Source organism: Lepidochelys kempii, chromosome 9, assembly GCF_965140285.1.
Source record: "Lepidochelys kempii isolate rLepKem1 chromosome 9, rLepKem1.hap1, whole genome shotgun sequence".
Taxonomy (NCBI): Eukaryota; Metazoa; Chordata; order Testudines; family Cheloniidae; genus Lepidochelys; species Lepidochelys kempii.
In genome coordinates, this window is record NC_136388.1 from 77443311 (window position 1) to 77466115 (window position 22805).

Genomic DNA, 22805 nt, shown 5'->3' on the forward strand with positions numbered 1-22805 from the left:
CAGTAGTATTTAAAAATATATTATATATTTTAGATAGCACGTTTAGATAGCACAAGAAACAGCTCCTCCATAGCAGGGAGAGCTGGCAGGATAGACTGACACAGGAGTGTAATGCTCAAATGTAGGCAAGGCTCTTCCTAAATATCTACTCCCAGTGTGCATAGTCACTGTTCTCATGAAAAGCATTTACGGCACATGCTGTTTTTCCAAAGCTAAATGTCTCGGCCATTTTACAACATATTTTGTTCGCATTATCAGAAGCAACTGGGTCACACACTAGCTGCTCACCACATTCTACTGAATCAAACTTTGTTTAGAGTGTTAAAGCCCAAGTTCTGAGTCCTTAAATGAGAAGAGGTCCCACTGACTTCCAAGGCCAAGTAAGGACTACAGGACAGGGCCCTATTGTTGGGGGGCGGGCAGTCAGTTTTAAAAATCCCCCTGAATGTTAAATGTGCTTTAGCTGAGAAATTTCCTCCAAGCCGAATGCTGACACCAGGCTCAAGACATGACCGCTTGGCTTCACATAGCAGCTCTCTGGCTTGTGCAGTAGCCAAGAAGGCACCCTTGACTGGAGCCCAGAGCACATGCAGTGAAATGGAAAACAGCTGCCATATGGAGAGTGCATGAGATATGTACACGCTGTCTCCACCTGCAACCAGGCCAGGAACCAAAAGGAGGAGGAGCAGCTGAAGCCCAGCCAGTACAGATGAGAGGTTTATAAATGAAATCTCATTGCTACTTTCATTGGGGGCACTTGATACATTCATTTGAGCAAACTTTCAGTTCTTACAGTCTTTATCAGGATGCAGCATAGGCTACTCCCCACACCCTTACCTCAGCGTAAAGGGGAAGTCAAAACAGAGGCAGTGTTCTTCAGTGGACAGAACACTGGAGGAGGACTCAGGAGAGGTGTTCTCTTCCCAGCTCTGCCACCAACCTGCTAAGTGACCAGGGGGGGGGAGGGGAAAAATCACTTCCCCTCTCTGCCTCAGTTTCCCTTTTGTGAAATGAGAATAGTGTTACTTATAGATCTCAGAGCATCTCCTTAGTTGAGAAGGGCTAAAAGCTATCATTATTAACAATATCTGCAGCAGACTTAGGAGTCTGTGAACTTGCAAAGCTGTGGCAGGATTTCATTGCTTCTCTATGAAGCCAGGGAGAAGGGTTGTTGCTCATAGCATGTTAGTGACAATGGCTTCCATGTCATAGTCACTGTACTGGTTGGGTCCTGCTGCTCCAGTCGAGGTATATCTGAGGCCAAACATTAACTTAACAGGAACAAATCTTACACTGAAGTCTTTCCTAATTCCAAGAGAGCTGCAAACAGAATAGAAATCACAGATGGAAGAGACCCATCCGACCATATCTTGTTTCCATCTCACTGGTGAAATCCTGACCCCACCACAGTCAACAGGAGTTTTGCTATTAACTTCCATGGAGCTAGGATCTCCTTTAGGAGAGAAGCAGGAATGTTTTCTCTAGTATATTCTGCAGTCCATTTCAAGTTACATGAATAAATGGTTGTCTAACCCTTCCCTTGAAGGCTCATTCCTGTCTGGAAGATTTTCCTAGTAGTCAGCCTAAATCTCCCTTTGTTTAACTCTATCCAGTTCCTCCTAGTTCTATCCCTTGTCCCCTCCCCCCGACCTCCTCCCAACAGTCCCTTTCCCTTCTTGGTGTTTGAAGCTTCCAGACAAGCATCAGGTTTCCCCTCTTCATCATCACTGCCCAGGAAGCAAGAGTTCTTTCCAGTTTTCCTCTTAATCTCACTGGAGAATCCTGCTGAAATCAGAGCCGAGACACACAAACATGACTATGCCAGAGATCGCAGGCCAACCTTAAATAAGCAAGGAGTCAGTTCCTTGGGGCAGGGAAGGTCTCCTCCAGTGTTTGTACAGCACCCAGTGCAACAGGATCCCTGATCTTGATCCAGGACTTCCAGGCACCACATAACAGCTATTAATAAATAACAGCATTCGAAGTGTCCACTGATAGGTGTGGACCCCACAGTACATCTCAGTGTTCTACTCTCAAAGGGGAAAACATTAGCTAATAACTTAGACTGGAAGAGAATTGACACAGGGACCATCTCATCTTCAACCAATCAGTGAAGGCTTTTCTCCTGGGATAGTTCCAGGGAAATCCCAGCCTGAGACACCCAGCACAGATCAGGTCAGTGAATGCTGTAGCTTGGGACATTTCCCGGGGAGCCCCTGCTGGGGAGAACCCTTTCCTTTGGGCCCTGGTGCTGTCTACATTTGTAGGAACATAGTGTCATACTAGCCATGGACCAATGATCTGGTGTCTCATCTGGCAGTGGACTGTGATATTTTAGAAGACGTTGAAGACCACCCTTAAAGTGTTTGTCCAATTGCTGTACATGGCATGGGGGGGAAAAAGTTCTCATCTCCTGCATGGATCAGCTGATGCGTGAAGCTTGCTTACTCCTCCCTTAGCAAACCTGGTTGTTACTCGTCAGAAAAAAAAAATCAAAAAGCTCCTTTTATATCTCCAAAGTGATAGGATTTGACACTCCAGCCTCCAGGAGTTCCTCAGACTGTGGGTGGAATATTTCCTTAGTTTAAACTAGGGCTGTCAGGCAATTAAAAAAATTAATCGTGTGATTAATCACACTGTTAACCAATAATAGAATACCATTTATTTAAATATTTTTGGATGTTTTCTACATTTTCAAATATAGTGATTTCAATTATAACAGAATACATAGTGTACAATGCTCATTTTATATTTTTGATTACAAGTATTTACACTATAAAAAAGAAATAGTATTTTTCATTTCACCTGATACAAGTACTGTAGTGCAATGTCTATCATGAAAGTTGAACTTACTATGTATAATTATGTACAAAAAACTGCATTCAAAAACAAAGTAAAAACTTTAGAGCCAACACATCCACTCAGTCCTACTTCTTGTTCAGCCAATCACTCAGACAAACAAGTTTGTTTACATTTGCAGGAGATAATGCTGCCCGCTTCTTGTTCACAAGGTCACCTGAAAGCAAGAACAGGTGTTCTCATGCCACTGTTGTAGCTGGCATAGCAAGATATTTACATGCCAGATGTGCTAAAAATTCATGTCTCTTCATACTTCAACCACCATTCCAGGGGACATGCGTCCATGCAGATGATGGGTTCTACTCGATAACAGTCCAAAGCAGTGCAGACCAAAGCATGTTCATTTTCCTCATCCGAGTCAGATGCCACCAGCAGAAGGTTGATTTTCTTTTTTGGTGGTTCAGGTCCTGTAGTTTCCTCATGGAAGGGTTGCTCTTTTAAGACTTCTGACTTTATGATCCACACCCCATTCCACTCAGATTTTGGAAGCCACTTCAGATTCTTAAATCTTGGGTCAAGTGCTGTAGCGATCTTTAGAAATCTCACACTGGTACCTTCTTTGCATTTTGTCAAATCTGCAGCGAAAGTGTTCTTAAAATGAAGATGTGCAGGGTCATCAGCTGAGACTACTATGAAATATATGGCCGAATGTAGGTGAAGCAGAACAGGAGACATACAATTCTCCCCCAAGGAGTTCAGTCACAAATTTAATCAATGCATTTTTGGGAGGAGGGTTGTGTGGGGTTTTTTAAAAACAAGCATCATCAGCATGGAAGCACATCCTCTGGAGGTGGCTGAAGCATGAAGGGGCATGCGAATGCTTAGCATATCTGGCACGTAAATACCTTACAATGCTGGCTCGAAAAGGCCCATGCGAACACCTGTTCTCACTTTCAGGTGACACTGGAAATAAGAGGTGGGCAGCATTACATCCTGTAAATGTAAACAAACTTGTTTGTCTGAGTGATTGACTGAACAAGAAGTAGGACTGAGTGGACTTGTAGGCTCTCAAGTTTTAAATTGTTTTGTTTGAGTTCATTTATGTAACCAAAAAACCCAAAACAAAACTACATTTATAAGTTGCACTTTCACAATAAAGAGATTGCACTACAGTACTTGTATGAGGTGAACTGAAAAATACTGTCTTTTGTTTCTCATTTTTACAGTGCAAATATTTGTAATCAACATAATATAAACTTAGCAGTGTACTCTTTTTATTCTGTGTTGTAATTTAAATCAATCTATTTGAAAATTTAGAAAACATCCAAAAATCTTTAACAAATTTCAATTGGTATTCTATTGTTTAATGCAATTAAAAAACTGTGATCAATTTTTTTTGAGTTAATCGCATGAACTGCGATTAAATCAACAGCCCTAGTTTGAATTTATCAGCCACTAACTTCATTTCAGTAATAGCAGTTCTCTTATTACAGAGTTATAGGATTAGAAGAGATTGCAAGGGTCATTTAGTCCAGTGGTTTTCAAAGTTTGGTTTGCAACCCAGTACTGAGTCACAGAATGCAAGGTACTGGATTGCCTTGCTCAGCACGCAGGGACCCTGGCAGATGGCCAGTAAAAACTAGTCCCTACCTGTTCTGAAACCATACTGTGCCCCGGAAATGGCCAGCAGCAGGTCCAGCTTGTAGGCGGGAGGTCATGGGGCTCCATGCGCTGCTCCCACCCTGAGCACTGGCTCCGCACTCCCATTGGCTGGTTCCACCTCCGCCTAGAAGCCAGACCTGCTGGCTGCCTCTGGGGCACAGTGCAGTCTGCTGTGCCAGGACAGGCGTGAAGCCAGAGCCCCTTCCTGCACCCCAAACCTCTCATCCCCAGCCCCACCCTAGAGCCCGCACCCCCAGCCCAGAGCCCTGACCCTCTCCCGCACCCCAACCATCTGCCCCAGCCCTAAGTCCCTTCCCACCCCCCAAACTCCTCATCCCCAGCTCAGTTGGGTCATGGGAATTGACAATTTTCTTCAACTGAGTCGCCAGAAAAAAAGTTTGAAAACTACTGATCTAGTCTAGCCAAGATGTAGGATATGTTGAGTCTAAACCATCCAAGACAGGTGGCTATCCAGACTCCTTTAAAAAAACATCCAGTTTAGGAGCTTCCATGACCTCCCTAGGCAGTCTGTTCCATTGTCTTACTGTTAGGAAGTTTTTCTGAGATTTAATTTAAATCTGCTATGCTGTAGTTTGAACCCACTGCCTCTTGTCCTGTGTCCATGGCAAGAGAGAACTTTTCTCCATCTTTTATTGAGTCAGTCTTTCAAGTATTTGAAGACCGATATGTCTCCCCTTAATCACCTCTTTTCCAAGTTAAACATGCCAGTTCCTTCAGCCTTTGCTCTTATGATTTATATTCCATCTCTGATCACCTTTGTCACACCCCTGGATCCTTTCTAAACATCGGTGACCAAAAATTGGTCATGTTACTCCAGCTGAGGCCTAACCAGCACCCAATATAGTGGTACTATCACCTTGCGTGACTTGCATGCTATGCCTCTGTTAATGGAAACTAAAATTGCATTTGCTTTTTTTTTTTCCCCCGCAACAGTATTGCAGTGTTGATTCATGCTGAGGTTAGAAGTTGCGGTGGATCACAGATTGTTGGGAGCAGTGCTGCTGCCAAGCCAGCTATCCCCCTTCTGTATTTGTGCATTTGGTTTTTCTTCTTTAAGTATAGTGCCTTACATTTGTCTTTGTTGAATTTCATTGTCATCTATATTCTAGTTCTCCAATTTAAGATCCCTTGGAGGAATGGGATAAAATTCAAAAATGTTGGCTACTCACCCCGCTTTGTCTCATCTGCAAATTTGGTCACTGTGCTCTCTATTCCTATATGCAGGTAATTAATAAATGTTAAACCCTGGACCCAGAACAGATCCCTGTGGAACCCCATGCAAGACCTCCTTCTAATCGGACATCATTCCATTAAGAGTTACTCACTGTTTGCAGTTTAACCAATTATGTATCCACTTAATGGTAATGCCACCAAGCCCACATTTCTCCAGCTTACTTATCAGAATGTCGTGTGGGATGGTGTCAAAAGCCTCGCTAAAGTCCAGGTATATTATGTCCACCATATTTCCCCTACCCACCAAACCAGTTACTCTATCAAAGAAGGAAATCAAACTGGTTTGACATGATTTATTCTTAGTAATTCCACGCTGGCTGCTAACAATGACCCCTTCATCCTCCAGATATTTGCAAGTTGAAGGTTTCATACATTGCTTGAGTAGCTTCCCAGGTATCAAGGTCAGGCTAACTAGTCTATAGTTTCCCAGTTCCTCCTTTTTAAGGGATGGGCACTATGTTAACCCTTCTCCAGTCTTCCAGGACCTCTCTTGTCATCTATGAATTTGCAAATATTATTGCAAGTGGCTCCAACATTTCTTCAGCTAATTTATTCAGCACCCTGGGGTGAAAGACGTCAGGCCCCACTGACTTGATACATCAGATAGCATATGAACAGAGAGACTGATGCATTTGCACTAGACTAACTCTTCTCTAACAATCTCTACCTACTCTGCTAAGGAACCTTATATGCTGCTACTGATATCTTTCCTGCCCTTTCTGGACCTTTTTCATCTTGGCTTAACATTTAAGACAAGGAGCCCAACAATGGGCAAAGCTATGATGTCTCACTCTCTTATGATATAACATATTATACCATGGCCGGTGTTAAAAAAGCAAGTAGAATGTTGGGACAGAATTAGCTGCAGATGATTCCATGGCGCTCTCACATCAGGTCTCAATTTTTCACAGATTTCTCTTAGAGTTCATATCCCACAGCTGGCCTTTACATTTTGGGGTTCGCTTAGCTCACCACCAGCTTCTTTGATGTGGAAACTCAGCTGCTTGTGGATGGGGCTCTCCTATAGCTATCAATATTGAAAAGAAAATTCAAGGGACAATTTTCTACAAAAGCATGTAGTTTGGGAGACACTAGGCTGAAATGCAAGGGTGCCAAGTGGTGAGTGTTAGAGAAAATAACCAAGTAGGATCCAGAGTAACCCATTACATAAGTGTACCCTGTCTGCTCAGAGCCCTGGCCTCCAGACTTAGAGATGCTGGGCAGCACCATAAATTCAATACAATTCACTAACCTAACAGGTGTGCGTCTGTTCCAGCTTATTCCTTTCTCCATCTCTTTATTCCCATCTTTTCCTTCCATTCTGTCCATTTTCCTTCTTGTGTCTTGTTTCCATACCTACTTGGGTCTAGTTCACCCCCCACCCCATCTGAAAAGCAGTCCCTCCTCTCCTCCCACTGTTGCCCCATTCTCTGTTGAGCCCCCTGGTTGTCTCCCAGGTTATGTTGTCTCTTCCCTACTGCTATTCTCTTTGCTCACCATTGTCTCAGTGGAGTCACCCTGGCTCCCCTCTGCATTCCATTGTCTTCTCAACATCAACATTGAGTTCTACTATCCTGGATGCAGTGCTTTACAAACATTAACTCATTATTAATGGGCTCAGTGCTGACCATGTCCTTGGTACTGTACACTACACAAAGGTAAATATAGTCACTGCCCTGCTGAGCTTGCAGTCTGACCGACAGATGTATGTGGGGGGACGGTCCTGCTATTATGGGGAACTTTCCTACCTTCTGCATAACCCTGGTGAAGTGGGCTCGCGAAAGGATCTGAGTCCTCACTCCCACTTCCTTTACCCAGAGGCATCCCTGCCCTTGAAGGCTCCCCTTCCACTCTGCTGTCTGGCAGAGTCCTCGTAACCCCAACAAGGCTGGGCCCAGGATTCCTGGGGGGCTTGACCACCTACCCTGCTGTGGTCACCTGGCACAGGGGCTAGGGTGTCCCAGCTCTGGGGTACTCTCTCTGCACTGGGCACTTCCCTTACCCACTGATCATTTCATACAATTTAAGGCAAATACAAGTTTTTTAACAATTAAAAAAAATGAATAAGGAAAAATGGGAAAGGTTAAAGGAAAACACATCACCCTGCTCTGTGGCAGGGAGCATTACAAACAGTGTCTGTGGACCGTGAGGGCACTTCACAGTCCGTTTCTTATGGGTCCCAGGGCTCCTTCTCAGGTCTTGGCTGTGCTGCAGGGATGCTGCGGGTTGGACACTTGCAATGGTGGTGGCTACTCACCTCCAGACTTTGGGTGGTGGAACCCTTCTTCCCAGCATCAGCCCCCCATTGGGTTAAGATCTCCCTCCCAGTCTGGCCTGCAAGGACCCTTGGCTGGGGGGGGTCTTTCTGAGCTGGGCCCTTTGCCCAAGGTCCCCCCTTGGCTGGCCCCAGTTGCTCACCACACTTGGCTCTGTGGCTGCAGCTCTGCTCCCAGCACAGGATCTGCTCTCCCTGGGCTGTGTCTCTGGCTCTGTGGCTGCAGCTCTCAACCTTGACCTGCTTCCTGGGCTGCTTTTCTGGCCCCTCTGGCTGGCACAGCTCTGCTCCCCAGCTCAGCTTGGGCCCCTGCTTTCTCCTTAGCTCAGCCCCACTCTGTCTGACCCAGGCAATCCCAGCTCACATGGAGGACGGGACCCCTCCTGTTCTCCTTACTCCCTGATTAGCCTGCCCGCCCTGTCATTCAGGCTGACCTGGAGCATTGGCCTCTCCACATTGTTCCTGGGGACTGTCAGTCTCAGGGTCCTGATTTCCCATAGACCCTTCCCCTTTTAGTACAGGGAGCTAGCCAACCAAAACACCCCCACTGAATGTTAGTAAGGGGGCAATAGTTCCCCTACACAGAACAAACTGTTTTTTTGCAAATTCTAATGAGATAAGTAACAGCTAGCCCCCATCCAGGTCTGTATATCACGCTGTCCCACCAATAGGCCATCCAGGATAGCTTACCACCAGCTCAAGATCATGGACCAAGCTCAGCACTTGGATTCTCCCCCTCCCCTCTCCTTTCCCCCATTGTTGTTGATTGTACCAGCTTTCTCGCCATTGCTCAGGCTTGCAATCTCAGGGACATCTTGGACTCTATTCTCTTCTCCCCACCCAACCAGGAAGTAAGTGCATTTCTGAATCACTCCACTAGCTCCCTCTTGCTCATCATATTGAATTTAAACTTCTCTCCACCTTCAGAGCCCGCAGAATTCAGCCCCAACCTCTATCTCAGCTCCCACCTCTAATCTTGGTAACCCTAACCCTCTTTGCTCCACCAGCAATATCAATCTGTAGACCTCAGTTTCCTTCACCCATTGCCACCTTCGTGCCTGCTCCCATCCTTCCCCTCTCTATCTTCATCTACTACCCCCCACCCTCGCCTCGTTCAATCTCTCCAAAAGACTCACTTCTTCTGTAATGCTCAAAGAAAAGAATTAAAGGTTTAAAAAATTATCTAAGGGAAATTGTCCTTTTCATGACCCTCCCAGCACATCTTATCAGTCTGTCTCCTGTCTCAAGGATAGGAACTGTCTTGTATGGTGGTGAGCATGTTGTTGGAGCTTAAATATAATAAGTGTTTTACATAAATACAGATTTGACAGTTTCAGATCCAGGGAAGCATTTGTCAATGTGAACTTCTGTTTTGACTCACTGAGAGCATGTGCCGGTTATGTGGGTTCCCCAAGGGGATCCTACAGCCCTGCTACACCATGCCCATTGGTGCCCTTAGGATGTGGGCCTCCTACACCAGACAAAGTGGTGGGTGAGTGGGGCATAGGTTAAATACAAAAAGGGATTTCAGAGTCCAAGCTGGGGGACTCCCTGACCTGAGGCACTGAGATGCAGCTGTGCTTGGACTAGCATTGGGAAGAAGAGTGTGATCTGAGCAGAAGCCAGGACAGAATACTTAGGGCAGCTGTTATGTCCCCAATGTGCGTTTTGTTCAATTTCCTTTGTTGGTTTGGAATTTACAGCCTGATAAGCTGCAGGAAAGAAAGGCAGCCAGAGACTTTCATGGTGTGTGTTGTTTCTGATTGAACAGGAATAAGAGGGGAACCCCAGAGCGGGTTTTTATTGTTTAACCTGGGCCACCTGTGAAGTCTCTTTCCAGCTGCTCCAGCTCTGGCCCTGCCACACTCATTGAGCTGTGTAACTTGTATCATAGTATGTCTATTAGTGACATGCAGCTTGGATCTAGGTGAAATTTGGACAAGTGACATCTGGACAACAGAAAAATTGATTGAATCAACATGATCATTGTGCAAAAACCGCACTCTGGAATTAAACTCTGACCACCTTCCACTCCATCACCTCTAATAAGTAGAGTTTATAGATGAGGAAACTTGGCCAAGTCACTTAACCTCCGCAGCCTTGAGCTAGAGAGGTGGTCAGTGGCAGCACTGGGACAAGACCACAGAAATCCCTAGCTCAGTCCAGATGAGCATGATGTTGCCACATGTTACTGAGCTGCCTCTGAGGCCACAGGCCACATTAGCTACTCAGCAAAGAACATCTCAACTGCCAGGAGGAAAACTGGAGTTAGCTCCAGCATCAGCAGTAGTTCCTGCTCCTCATAGCTGTGAAGTCATGATCTAGGTTTCTGGACGATTCACAAATGACAGACCCGCTACAACAGGAATGGGTTAATATCACTGGGTTTTCATGGCTCTCTCAGCTAGGAAAAATCAGGAGACTTCTCCCCTGCAAACCCGAGATTGATCTTGCCAGCTACGGAATCCTAGTGTCAGGCGGCAGGCCATGCCAGTGTGTCTCCTCTACCAGGCTACAGGAGAGAGGTTGGTACCCCTCCTTACCATACGCTTATCCAATGTGTATTTCAGCAGCCATCTGGCTGTTCAGCCCAACAAGGACTTCAAGTCTGTATGAAGTTCCACACTAGTCTTGGTTTTTCATTAAAAATTAGCATGTCTAAACAAGACCTCTTTATTCAACTCCCCCCTCCTACCTTTTGGTGGGTCAGAAAAAAAAATTGAAACTAGACATGCATCACTGCTGGCTTTGCAAACATATTTCAGCCTCCTCAGCCCATTTCTAGTTTTTAATTGTGAAACTATGTTTAGTATCATCAGCAAATGCCACCAAATTTAGAGGAACTCAATACATCAGTGATCTAGAGGAGGAACTAACTAATATACAGAGCCTGGGGTTTCCGCTATTAACTTCTCTATGCTCTAAGTAGTAACTAGCCACAACATTTCTTTATTTCCTACCACAAAATCAGTTCTTAGTCCACAACAGTACTTTGTCCCAGGGTTATTTATTTTCCTCAATAACCTTTTAAGGGACTTTGTGTTCTGAGTTAGTACGTAAAGCTTTTGGGAATAACTATTTGTAGAGGAAAATATAAATACAGGGCTTGGCACATTTAAGAAAACAAATATTTAATTGTGTAGTAAACAGATCTAGAGAGCATTGATTTGTTTGTCTGCTCTGAATGGGGGCACCTCCAGAACTGCCACCTATAAATATAATGAAGAATATTGACTTAGTATTGGCTTAAGTGGGCAAGTACCACCCCCTGTGACTAATCCATCTTTATATTAGGTCTTCATCCTCACAGCACTGAGCCTTCACCTTCTGAATTACAGCTGGTCAAATAAGGAAAATCCAAATTTACCAAATACAGTTATGAATGCCAACTTCACTCTGCTGCTGTTCACAATGGAGCCCTGATCTCGACTGGGACCTTTAGACACATCCATCATACAAAGAGTTAATAGCTAGTTGGTCAGTAATCAGGTGACCATAGGGTATTTGTGAAAGCATTCCTAGAAGTTTCACACATTTTAGCACCAGAGGTGATTTTTCTTGTCATTTGTGCCAGGAAGTGCTTAACTCATTATTCAGGATTTGTTGTTTATTGAAAAAAAAAATTTCATTCATCCAAAGAGTAGCAGTATTGCCATGTGACATAAGTGAGCCTTCAGCCACCAGATAAGTAGCACCAAATAATCAGAGTAAAGAGCTTATTTAAACAAACAAACAAAAAATACACACACACACCCCCAAAACCCATGAACTGAAAAGGGCAAACCACCCATGACACAGAAACTGCACCTGACTTTGCATCCCCTCTGCCACATTTTGTGGGTTTACAATTGCAGTTTCTTTCTTTTTATCCTTTCCCTTGTTGCTGTGAAATAGACCCACACAACCAACTAGGGAAAACCAATTAACTGAGCATATAGGGGGGACAGTGAAACCGACACTACACAATGTGCTGCCAAATGTACTGAACCAATAAAATAGAGAAAAGTATTTTCCTCATCTAACCTGTTAGCCATAGTGCTCTTAGTTGGAACAGTAATAAGTAAAACATTTTCAGACAGAATGTGGTTTTAAAGTTGATGGTGTCCCTCTAGAATACCAAAGTTGTTTGCAGAAATCAGGATAAATTTATGAATGACTCCCAAACACAAAAAAGGTCTAAATTTGCTCTAAATATTTTTGTAATGAGTAATCTAAACAGCTCTATTCCTTATATAGAGACCCCACCACATTAAGTAATGTCCATCTTCTGGGTCTGCAAGTGTGATTTTTGTCTAATCTTTGCTTGTCTTTTACACTGCAAGCTCCTTGGGGCAGGACCTGTATCTTGTAAGGTGTTGAACACACTGATACTTAGCAAATACTTAATATTGAATGATCTATATCACTTCCTGCAACACCTGCCTTTTTCTTAGCCAAGTACTGACCAGGCCCACCTCCACTCAGCTTTTGCTGCCTGAGGAGGAATGGTTGCAGCTGATTTATTAAGAAACAAAAAGAAAAGGAGTACTTGTGGCACGTACCTACTTCTATTCAAACAAACCAGCAAGTGGTCAAGCACTCACCACAGAGTGCTGGACTTTTAAACCATTCCATCTCTTCCTGTGCCCAGGAGGGCTGGAAAGGCTGGAAGGAAAAACAGGAGAGACAGATCTTGGAGCTGGAATTTACCTGTGAACCTACTGCAAAAGAAGAGGGTTTGCTACAGAGTCTATACTAGCTAGAGAAGTGGTTCTTCAATTGTGGTCCACCGCTTGTTCAGGGAAAGCCCCTGGCACATTGGGCTGGTTTGTTTACCTGCCACGTCCACAGGTTCAGCCAATCGTGGCTCCCACTGGCCGCAGTTCGCCGCTCCAGGCCAATGGGGGCCGCAGAAAGCGGCGCGGGCTGAGGGACGTGCTGGCCGCCCTTCCCGCAGCCCCCATTGGTCTGGAGAGATGAACCGCGGCCAGTGGGAGCTGCGATCGGCTGAACTTGTGGACACGGCAGGTAAACAAACCAGCCCAGTGCACCAGGGACTTTCCCTGAATAAGCAGTGGACCACAGTTGAGAACCACGGAGCTAGAGGCTCCTACATCTCATTGTTCTGTTGAGAACATTTGCTAGCATGCACCTTTCTCCTTTGCGAGTTACACTGGAATCCTATTCTACAGTTCAGGGCTCTGTTCTTCCGAGAACGTGCCTCTTGGGCTAAACAATTGGATCGGGTCCCTGAACCTGACATAGGGCTTGTCAACACAGGTGTGTGTGTGTGCTGAACTGGATTGATTTGATGTATGTTATTTAACTTACTGAACGTAAGCCATGATAATAGCATGCACACATGTGGGACACTTGTTCCTTCTTTCAGTTCACATCATTGTGTACAGATAGCAGTGCCTTGCTAAGCCATGATAATAGCATGCACACACGTGGGCTAAGCATGTGGCATTTCTCAGAAGGTATCCCTTGGTCCTTTGCCGCTCAGCAGTGGGCATTCAAGGATTTTCTGCATTGGAGGAACCCAGATAGGTTCAAAACTTTTTAAAAATCCCATGATGCCACTGTCTTTGCCCATGCCGAACACTTAATTTTCTCAATTTGTGACTGGCTCTGGGGATCAGGTGGGAGGAGATGGGCATCCAGATGCCTAAAGTGAGGCTACAGAGTGCATGCCCAGAGGCAAAAACTTCGGGGCTCTGTGAATTCAGGCACCTACTGGGTTAGGTGACAGCTGAGTGGGAGTTTGTGAATCACCGTGGTGCCTAACTATGGGATTTAGGAGCCTAAGTACCTTCATGGTTCATTTCCGAGGTACCTATGGCTGACAGCAGTTCAAAATTGGTCAGGGCTCTCTGGGAGTTAGTTCCTCCCACCAGCTGTTAGTTAAGGTGCTTGCCTCTGTTGCTTTTGTGATCAGACAAGAAGAAAATGAAACAAACAAAAATAGAAGGAATAAAGTGAAACTCCTAACACTGCTTTTCTCTGCTGCTGCTGCCCCCTTCATCCACCAGACTTCTAACCCCCAGTGCCTCTCCCAGACAATTGACCTTTACCCTCTGAATGTAGTGAAATGGACCGTTTTCACAGAATTCATCAGATTTTGTTCCCTTTCATGGAATATCAGTTTGCACTTTTCACTGGAAATTTTATAGGTTTTGCTAAGGGCCAAATCTGCTGCAGCAAAAATGGAGTGGCTATTTCGGAGTGATAAACCAGCCAATAAAACCCCCAAAGTCAATAGAATCATTGGGGTCCCCTAGTAGTTGCATTTGTGATATTTATTGAGTTGTATAGTCCCTCTTGGAGGAAATTCCTGGTGGGAGATGTGCCTCCACAGAGGGAAGAGTCTCTGAGGAATTTTGTGCCAGTAGAGCTGGAATCGTTTTGTTTTCTGGCATTACGTTTTTCGTGGCTTATCATGAAAGACAGAAAGATATTAATTAGAGAAAGGGCCAAAAGATTTACTTCTGGAAGACTGGTTGGGCCAGGGATAGTGAATGAGACTTAGAGTCTTTCACCAGTTCCAGTGCAACCCCCGAATCATTAGTCTCTGATGTCTGTTTAATGGCCATTTTGTGAAATGGGTTTGGTGGGTCTCAGGCCAGTTCCTCATGGGCAGGTATCCAGGTCACAAAAGCCACCATCACCACAACTGGCACGAATTGGCCTGCTTTCTGGCATTCTCTACAGTGATGTCAAGGGTTGAGTGGGCCATGGAGCCCAAGTTACTCTCACACCCCTAGAGGGGGTCCTCTCCTCCAGGTCAGGCTGAAGGATGTTGACAGGAGCCACCATGTGGAGGAAGTTTGTCCCCCCCTGCCTGTGCTATATGTATTCGGTGCATACAGAGACATTCCATCCTCCACAGCTGTCAGTGCAGCACCTTTCGCCTGTGTTCAAGTCAACACAAGAAAAACTAAAGCAACAACCAACCCTGAGTTGTGTCCTTTAGGGGAGGCCCTCTGGGGTTCCCTGCTTCTGCCTTCCCTACTTTGGGTCTATATCATTCTCTCTGGAGTCCCTCAACCCAGGGAGGGACAGGGAAAAATACGTCTCAAAAACTCCTCTCACCCCGCCTCACAAAAATGTTGTCTGCAGAGTCCTGCTCTCATCCCCTGCTGATCTGGAGGAAAACAAGGGAAGTCACAATCATTTGAAGGAAGCATTTTCCTCTGGTGACAAAAGCAATTTCCAGTAAGGATTAATGTTCCTTCTTGTTGCATATTTCCTCAGTTCAGGAAAACTTGTACAACTGAAGAACCCACCAAATGAGGTATGTGGTACTTGAACCTCCAAAATCTTTATGGCCAGGGTCATTTTATGCAGGATTTTTGCTGAAGCCACAGATTTTCCAATCGGATTTTGCTTCATTTTCCTTTAATTCTCCTATTTTCACTCTTTTTATCATTAAAAAAAAACAAATATAAAACAAGACAAAACTTTCACTGAAAAGCACTCTGCAATGTTGCCTGAATGCGAATAGTCTCTGAGGAGCACGTAGCCCAAAGTTATATTTTCAAATACAGTGTGATATTCATTGCAGCATTTGAACAGCCCTTTCCAAAATTAACTCGCTTTATGCACAGAAATAGCTTGAATTTTCAGACCTGTCGAATAACCGCAACCTCGGCTGAAGGCAATGAGATCTGCACGTGCTCAGAACCTTTGCAAATGAGGTCATAACTCCCTAATCACCACAACAACTGATGAGTTAGGTAGCACCTTCTTTTTGCAAATGGCCAACTCTAATGCTACTTTTCAAATATATCTTGTCAAACTTGTAAAACTAATGTTATCTGGTGATATAAATAATCATAGTAAATATTTGACAATCTAGCAAATTACCTGATATATTTCTTATTATCACTACCTTGGCCCCTACATATTATTCTTTCCAAGTTCCCAGGCCAAGCCAATCACCATGGTATCTGAGTACCCATTTTCGTATGGACCTATTTCTAAGTGTTTGGACTTTAGTGCTGTCAGTTTTTCATCTAAGCCCCCAACCCACTAATTTCTTTAGTATTTTAATCTGTTTATCTATTAAAGCTCTTATTCCACAAAGCACATGTTAAACTCAACAGAGGTGGACATTAAACAAGTGCTTAAGTGCATTGCTGAACTGATGCCTAAACCATATACTGAAAATGCCCAGGTAGATGGCCACTGGGGATTAATAAGACAGGGGCTTTTCAGTTTGGAAAAGAGACGATTAAGAGGGGGATATGATACAGGTCTATAAAATTATGACAAGTGTGGAGAAAGTAAATAAGGAAGTGTTATTTGCTCCTTCTCATAACACAAGAACTAGGGGTCACCAAATGAAATTAATAGGCAGCAGGTTTAAAACAAACAAAAGGAAGTATTTCTTCACACAGCACATAGTCAACCTGTGGAACTCTTTGCCAGAGGATGTTGTGAAGGCCAAGACTATAAGAGGGTTCAAAAAAGAACTAGATAAATTCATGAAGGATAGGTCCATCAATGGCTATTAGCCAGGATGTGCCAGTATGGTGTCTCTAGTGCCTCTGTAATTGCCAGAAGCTGGGAATTGGTGACAGGGGATGGATCACTTGATGGTTACCTGTTCTGTTCATTCCCTCTGAAGCACGTGGCATTGGTCACTGTCAGAAGACAGGATACTGGGCTAGATGGACCTTTGGTCTGACCCAGTATGGCCTTTCTTATATTCTTATATACAAAGTTCCCTCTTTATATTGCTCCCCTAATATACGTCTCCTGTGTTTTGGTTACTCACATCTCTGAATTCCTCTAAGATAGTTACACACAGATAGTGTCTGACTTTCCTATAGGCCTTTTATGCTAAAGGATGCCAACATGTTTTTAAAATTATGCACACAGGAAATATACACATCTCTGCCACTCCCTACCTGTGACTTATTGAGTCACCTCGCCAACAATGCCTGCCCGTTTGTCCTCTTCCCCCACAAATGTCTTTGTGCTTTCTTCCACTCTGCTCCTTACATATAAAACACAATCCCCACACTGATCCATAAAGCCACTACCTTTTCCCTCCTTAAGATCCATTTTGTCTGTGACACCTATGGAAAACTGCCATCTGAAAATGCCCAGGTGGATAGCCAGTGGGGATTGTTGATATCTGTTTTATTTGTTTGTTTTAAAGTCAAGTTGAGACTGTAGCTAGTCTATGCAGCCACATATCCCTATCACTATTACCCTTCTCCTTCCTCCCCTATTCCCTCCTTTTGTTTTTTTTACACTTCTTCCATGACCGTGTCTTAGATTCTGGGCTTTCTGGGGGCAGAGATCATCTTTCTACAGGTTTGCAGAGCTCCTGTTCCTGACTAGGGACTTGGAAGCTACTGCAATACAAATAATAAATGGCAATAATGCAGTCATTTTCCAGTGGAATATGACAACAATTTAACAGAGAAGAGCAGCAATACAAAACAATTCAGTGTAAGCAGAACACCATATACCTTTGAAACTGCAGGAGGAATTTAGGTAGGCAGAATGTAATTCCCCAAATTGGAATTTTCCCAGGACACCAAAACTAACATCTTTCCAAAAAGGTTCATTACAAAAACTGTCCAGAAGTGATCAGAATCTCAATTTTACATCATCTGACAGATGGTACCTCCAGCACCATACTAAGGTGTCAGTTCAGTGCTTCCTTGGGGGGATGAGCACCACTTAATGCATCGCGAGAACCTTTACTGCAGCTCTGAGTTTTTCTTCGAGGTCTCCCATAAAAGCGTTGACCAAGAACAACCCTGGTCAGTTTGTGAGTGCTGACACAATCGCTTTGTGAGGTGATCTAGAAGCAAAGCCTCTGCTATAACACACAGACACTATCTGACCCACAAGAAATTGTTCTGAGAAAAGGTTTCAGGGATAATTAACAAGACAGTTACATTTCCTGGACATAGCAGCCAAAGGGAGATTGCACAGATGAAGTCAGGAAATCTCATCAGAGTCACTCAAGGGTTGTTGAACGTGCTGAAGTTCAAAGAGCCATGTCATGGGGATTAAGCCTTTATGTCATTTCCATGAGAAATGATTGAAGAGTTTAATGTAATTTACAAGGAATCTGGATGGACATTGGAATACTTTAGAAACGTAGCTGACTACAGTGGGCTGGGAGGTTTGTTCCAACTGCTGCTGGGGAAGGCAACTCTTATGCTTCTTGAACATGAAGTGATCACCTGCCACCTTGGGAATAAATTCTTCGCCACAAGAGCTACAGCATGGCACATTTAGCTAAGTGTATTGTGGGTATTTTTTCCTTCCTTTGAAATACTGGGCATACGTGTCACTGCCAAGGGCAGGAAAAGGGCCTACATGGATTAATGTGCCCAGGTACAAAAATGTATTTGGTTATGGTTATTTCTCTGTATTATAGCAGCACTCACACTGCGCAAGGCACTGTCCACACACACACACACTGGTAGGCCCAGCCCCTAGAGCTCTCAGTCTTTTGTCTGCACAAGTCAAGTAGAATTCCCCCAGTGCCTGTCTATTTACTGCCCTGGCACCCCACTCCAGCCCTGCATCCAGCCTCAGAGTCCAGGGGGAAGTACATTCACTTTTCTTACCCTGCCCGGATCATCACCCAGTATGGGCCTCAGAAGTAGCCCCACTGCTGTCTTTCTTCTCCCACCATCACCACCTGATAGAGCTAGCTCACCATGAGTCAGTGAGGAGAACTGAGAACTAAGATGCCCCCAGCCCAACCCAGAGGGGTAGGTGTGTGCTGATGGGTAACAGCGACCCAGGGGTCTGCTAGGAATGTAATCTGGGGCAACTAGAGCTGCCTTTGAGTGACTTGTCTGGGGTGGGGAGGGATTGTGGGGTGGCTGTAAATTCAGATAGAAAATGCACGCTGCTAATAACACTGACTCTGCACTGCGCTGCAGGAGGATGGAGGGCTTAGCACGAGCAGCTCCAGGGGCCTCTTCTAGCAAGGGGAAGGGAATCATTCCTTCCCCTCCAACTTTTGGGGAAATGGGGAAAGTGATTTGCAGAAATAGATGGTTAAGAGTAAACAGTTCAGAGACGTTCAAGGGCCTCGCCTCTGCTAACTCCTAACTCCCTGATCTACCAGCCACTTTCCTCGGGACACAAGTATGCAGGGACCAGGGTTGGCAAACGTCTGATTCTTCCCTTTCTCTGGCTAGCTCTCTGGAGATCTGCCTCCCTGGCAAAGGACAATCCGAGAGAGCTGGGGGAAGGAAGAGCCATTGTTCTCTTGGGTCACATCAGGTCGCCACTTCATTTCAAACATCTTTGCCTAATTATCCGCCGAGAGTGCACCCCTCCCCCGCACACTGCGCAGGAGCGACACTGATTTACACCAGGCCGGAGGAAGCAACAGCCAATGGGCTCCCACACCTGTTCCGTGCGCGAGTTCTAGTCACTCGCCCAAAGTCTGGGCTGCGTGCATGGGGGGAACGCATTTCCATAGGCTTTGCGCCACTGATTTCCCATCCAAAACGGGCATTTCTCTGGGACTGAACTTGTGCAGCACCCGGATTCCCTTGAGCAGAGGAATCTTCTTTGTGGTGGCACCCCCCAGGCTATCTGCCCCTTCCAGCCTCCTTTGTGGGATTAGGTTTGGAAAGCCCAGGTAGCCCAGGGGAATGCCACTGGCTTTCAGACCAGGAAGAAAGGAATCTGAGGACCCAAGGAAATGCCTTCTGCCAGGTTGTGCTGGGTGAGAGAAAAGAGAGCATGGGGGACCCACCAACGCTCGAGTCATAACCTCAGCGGGCTTTTTTTTTTTTTTACCAGACTGAACGGTTTCATTCCCTTTTCCTCCTCCTCCTCCTCCTCCTCCTCTTCCTCCTGCTGCTGTGACTTTTGCCTGTATATTATCACACTGCAGGGCTGCAGGGCTCCAGCACATCCAAAGAGGCCATATCAGCATTAACCAATTCTTGTGAAAGCAAAAAAGTCCAACCAGCCAACAGACAGAACAAAGGAGCAACAAGGGAGATGGGGGAGGGGAGACTGGGACCCAGGAAAATGGTGTGATTTGCCTTAAGCTACTTTTCTTCTAGTGTGGTTTGGCAGGGGCTCGGAGGCCCCCCTGTGCTTCCCCCTCCTACCTTGCAGTCTCTTATGCAGGATCTAACTGAATACTCTTCTGATTGCAAGTATTTCTCCAGCAAGAGGTCAAACTCCTCATATTTTTCCTGAGCGTGTTGGTCCAGCCTCTGATAAGCCTGGACGCAGCTGCTACACGCCTTTCCGTCCAGAGCACCGGCTGCAGCAGCCACGAAATCCACCATCAGGTTGTCCAAACTGCAATCCAAGCTGTCTGGGCCGGCCATGCCCAGCAGCAGGTCCCAGATCGTGTAAGTATCACAAAAAGAGAGGTTGAAGTTCCTAAAATAAGCCTTTAAGAAGTTTATTTTGGAGGAGGAAGAGGAAAAAAAAGAGGCTGATGAAGAAGAGGAGGAGGAGGAGGAGGGGGGTGGCCTTAAGGGTACAGAAGGGAAAGAGCCCAAGAGTCGCTGCAAGGAATACAATTTGGTGCAAGCTGAGTCCAGATCGAAATGACCCCGGGCACCAGTGCAATATGGGATCGGAGCAGCAAATTTGGTCAAATTGCTTAAAAAAATCTCACACCTCCCCTCCTGTGACTGTTGATCCCCTGTCAGTAGGAAATGTGGCTGGAAGGCGCGCTGGCTTGCGTCCCCCCAAGGCGTCTGCATGGCTAAGCTCCTATCCTTGGATCTGAGCTTGGCTCCAGCACAGAGCCACAGATGATCAGAGAGGAGGACAGTGAAAAATAGAAGGGATGCCAGAGACATTCGCCATTTCTGTGCCCTCTCGGAATCAGCGCAGGGTTTGTCGTTTTGTCTTGGTGCACAACAAATTTTTAACACAGCGTCATCTTCTCTTGGATACATCCAAGCCCCCCTGATCATATTTTAGGGGCTGAGTGGGGGGGCTACTGCGGTCTCCGGTGTGGTTCTCTTTGCTCCTCTCCTCTTATAGACTCCCCCCAACAATGTCACCTACCTCCTCTGAAGCATGGTGTGATGATGGGCATCATTCGCATGGCTAGAAACAAGGAAGTGCCTTCCCCTCCTCCACCACCTCCTCCTGGGCGGCTAAATGCTACCCCCAGCCATTGCATGTTGCTGCGGGAGGAAAAATCAGCGCCACGGTCCTCAACACGTCCAGGCTGCTGTTCGCCGACGCCGGTCCCTACAGCGAGCCGCTCAGCCCCGAGCGGAGCCAGGCAGAAGCATACTCCGCCTCCCCACAGTCAGCGCCTGGCCCTCCTCATCCTCACCCCGCCGGGGCGCCTCGCCTCCTCTCCGCTCTCCTGCCCGCCTCTGCTCCCCGCTGCGCGCACAGTCACTCCGCTTTCCTCTTTCTTTTTTGGTGGGCAACGTTTTTCCCGTTCCTGATCATCCTGGATCGGTGTCTCCTGTTTTCCATCCCCCCTCAATCTGTCGCCATCTTCAGCTGTACAGAGAACACCTTGAGAAATTGATCCGGGGAGGGAGGGGGGGGGGGACGCGGGGGGGGGGGGAGGGGGAAGCGGAGGGAAGGCGCGTGCGCGCTCCTCGTCCCCTCTTCATCTCCCCTGCCATTTGTTTTGTGCCTCCCCTCCCCCCAAAGCCAGCCTCTCCATTCACTCCAGGGAGCCGTTCATTCATCCGAGCCGCTCTTCCCAGCCTTCATTCAGGCGCCGCCCCGCCCCCCCCTCCCGCCGGCAGCCCGCGCACACAGCGCGCTGGGACACGGGGCACGCGCGGCACCTTGGCCCGGGGGCTGGTCCTTGCTGCAGGTGGCGTGTGCTCCGCGCTGCCCCGCCGCCGCACGGTGTCTGGCCGCCCCCGGAGTTCATCCTGGGGGGGCTAATGTCTCTGTGCCTGTGCCACCGCGGCAGATCCTCCCCCGGCTCTCGGATCCAAGGGGCTGCGAGCGTCTCCTCTCCTCCTGGCCGCCTCCTGCCCCCCCCCCCCGCCCTCCCCCCAGCCTTGCATCTCCTCACTGAGCTGGAAGAATAAGTTGCCTGGATTCAGGAAGCAGGTCCCGGACCAAGCGGACATTGCTTCTGCGCGGGGCTCGCTCTGCCCCAGGCGGGCTGCGGGGCTGAGCTCCTGGGGGAAGACGCGGGGCGCTGGGGGCGGGCGCCGCGGTCCACCCAGGGGCTAGCAGGTGCCGCGGTGCTGAAGGACAGCTCCTGCCACAGCTCAGCCAGACCCAGAGGGAGACGGAGGGCCCCACAGCGCCTTCCCTGGCTGCAGCCTTCCTGTCTGTAGCATCCCCCCGCCTGCGCTGGCTGCCAGGGTGCTAACGATTTGCTTGTGCACAAGTTTGGAAGCGCAGTGACATTGATCGGCTCTGGCCGAGCCCGGTTCCGTGTGTTTTCCCAGTAAACAGCTGTTTAGAGAGGAAGGGAAATCCTGGGAGCCATGCTCGGAAAGGAATTTACAGGAGCTGACAAAGCAGGATGGGAGCTGAGCTGGAAGATCCGAGCTTCGTTACGTTTCTAAGGCTGGAGCCAGTTAGGGAGAGCGGGGCATCTGCTTAATCCAGAGACAGCAGCGCGGGGGTCAGAGCTGCGCAGGGATCCGGGCTCTCTCTGCAGCGAGGTTCCTAGTGGAGATGGGTTACGTCTCTTTAGCCGTCTCCTCCTTTCTGCCGGGACCTCCCTCGATGCTGCCCTTCTACTAACCCCGGGGAGACCGCGGAGAAGCCCCAGCCCAGACCCGGGCTCTTTCCGAGCCTGGCAAAGCGCCCCGGGTAATTCCTGTCCGGGAAGCAGCTGTTCTGCACAGACAGAGGCTTCGCGCTAACCGGGTCCGTCTGC

At 46.9% G+C, this 22805-nt stretch overlaps 1 protein-coding gene across 1 annotated transcript in view; it reads right to left on the bottom strand.

The window, feature by feature from the left end:
* The window catches only part of NALF2 (NALCN channel auxiliary factor 2), a 78940-nt gene extending 57459 nt beyond the window's left edge, over window positions 1-21481 (bottom strand). Inside the window, exon 1 of the mRNA XM_073360979.2 lies at window positions 20080-21481. Within this exon, the coding sequence (XP_073217080.1) occupies window positions 20080-20904 (825 nt within the window). The 5' untranslated portion in view covers window positions 20905-21481. The remainder of the gene's footprint in view (window positions 1-20079) is intronic.
* Between the last annotated feature and the right edge of the window lie 1324 nt (window positions 21482-22805).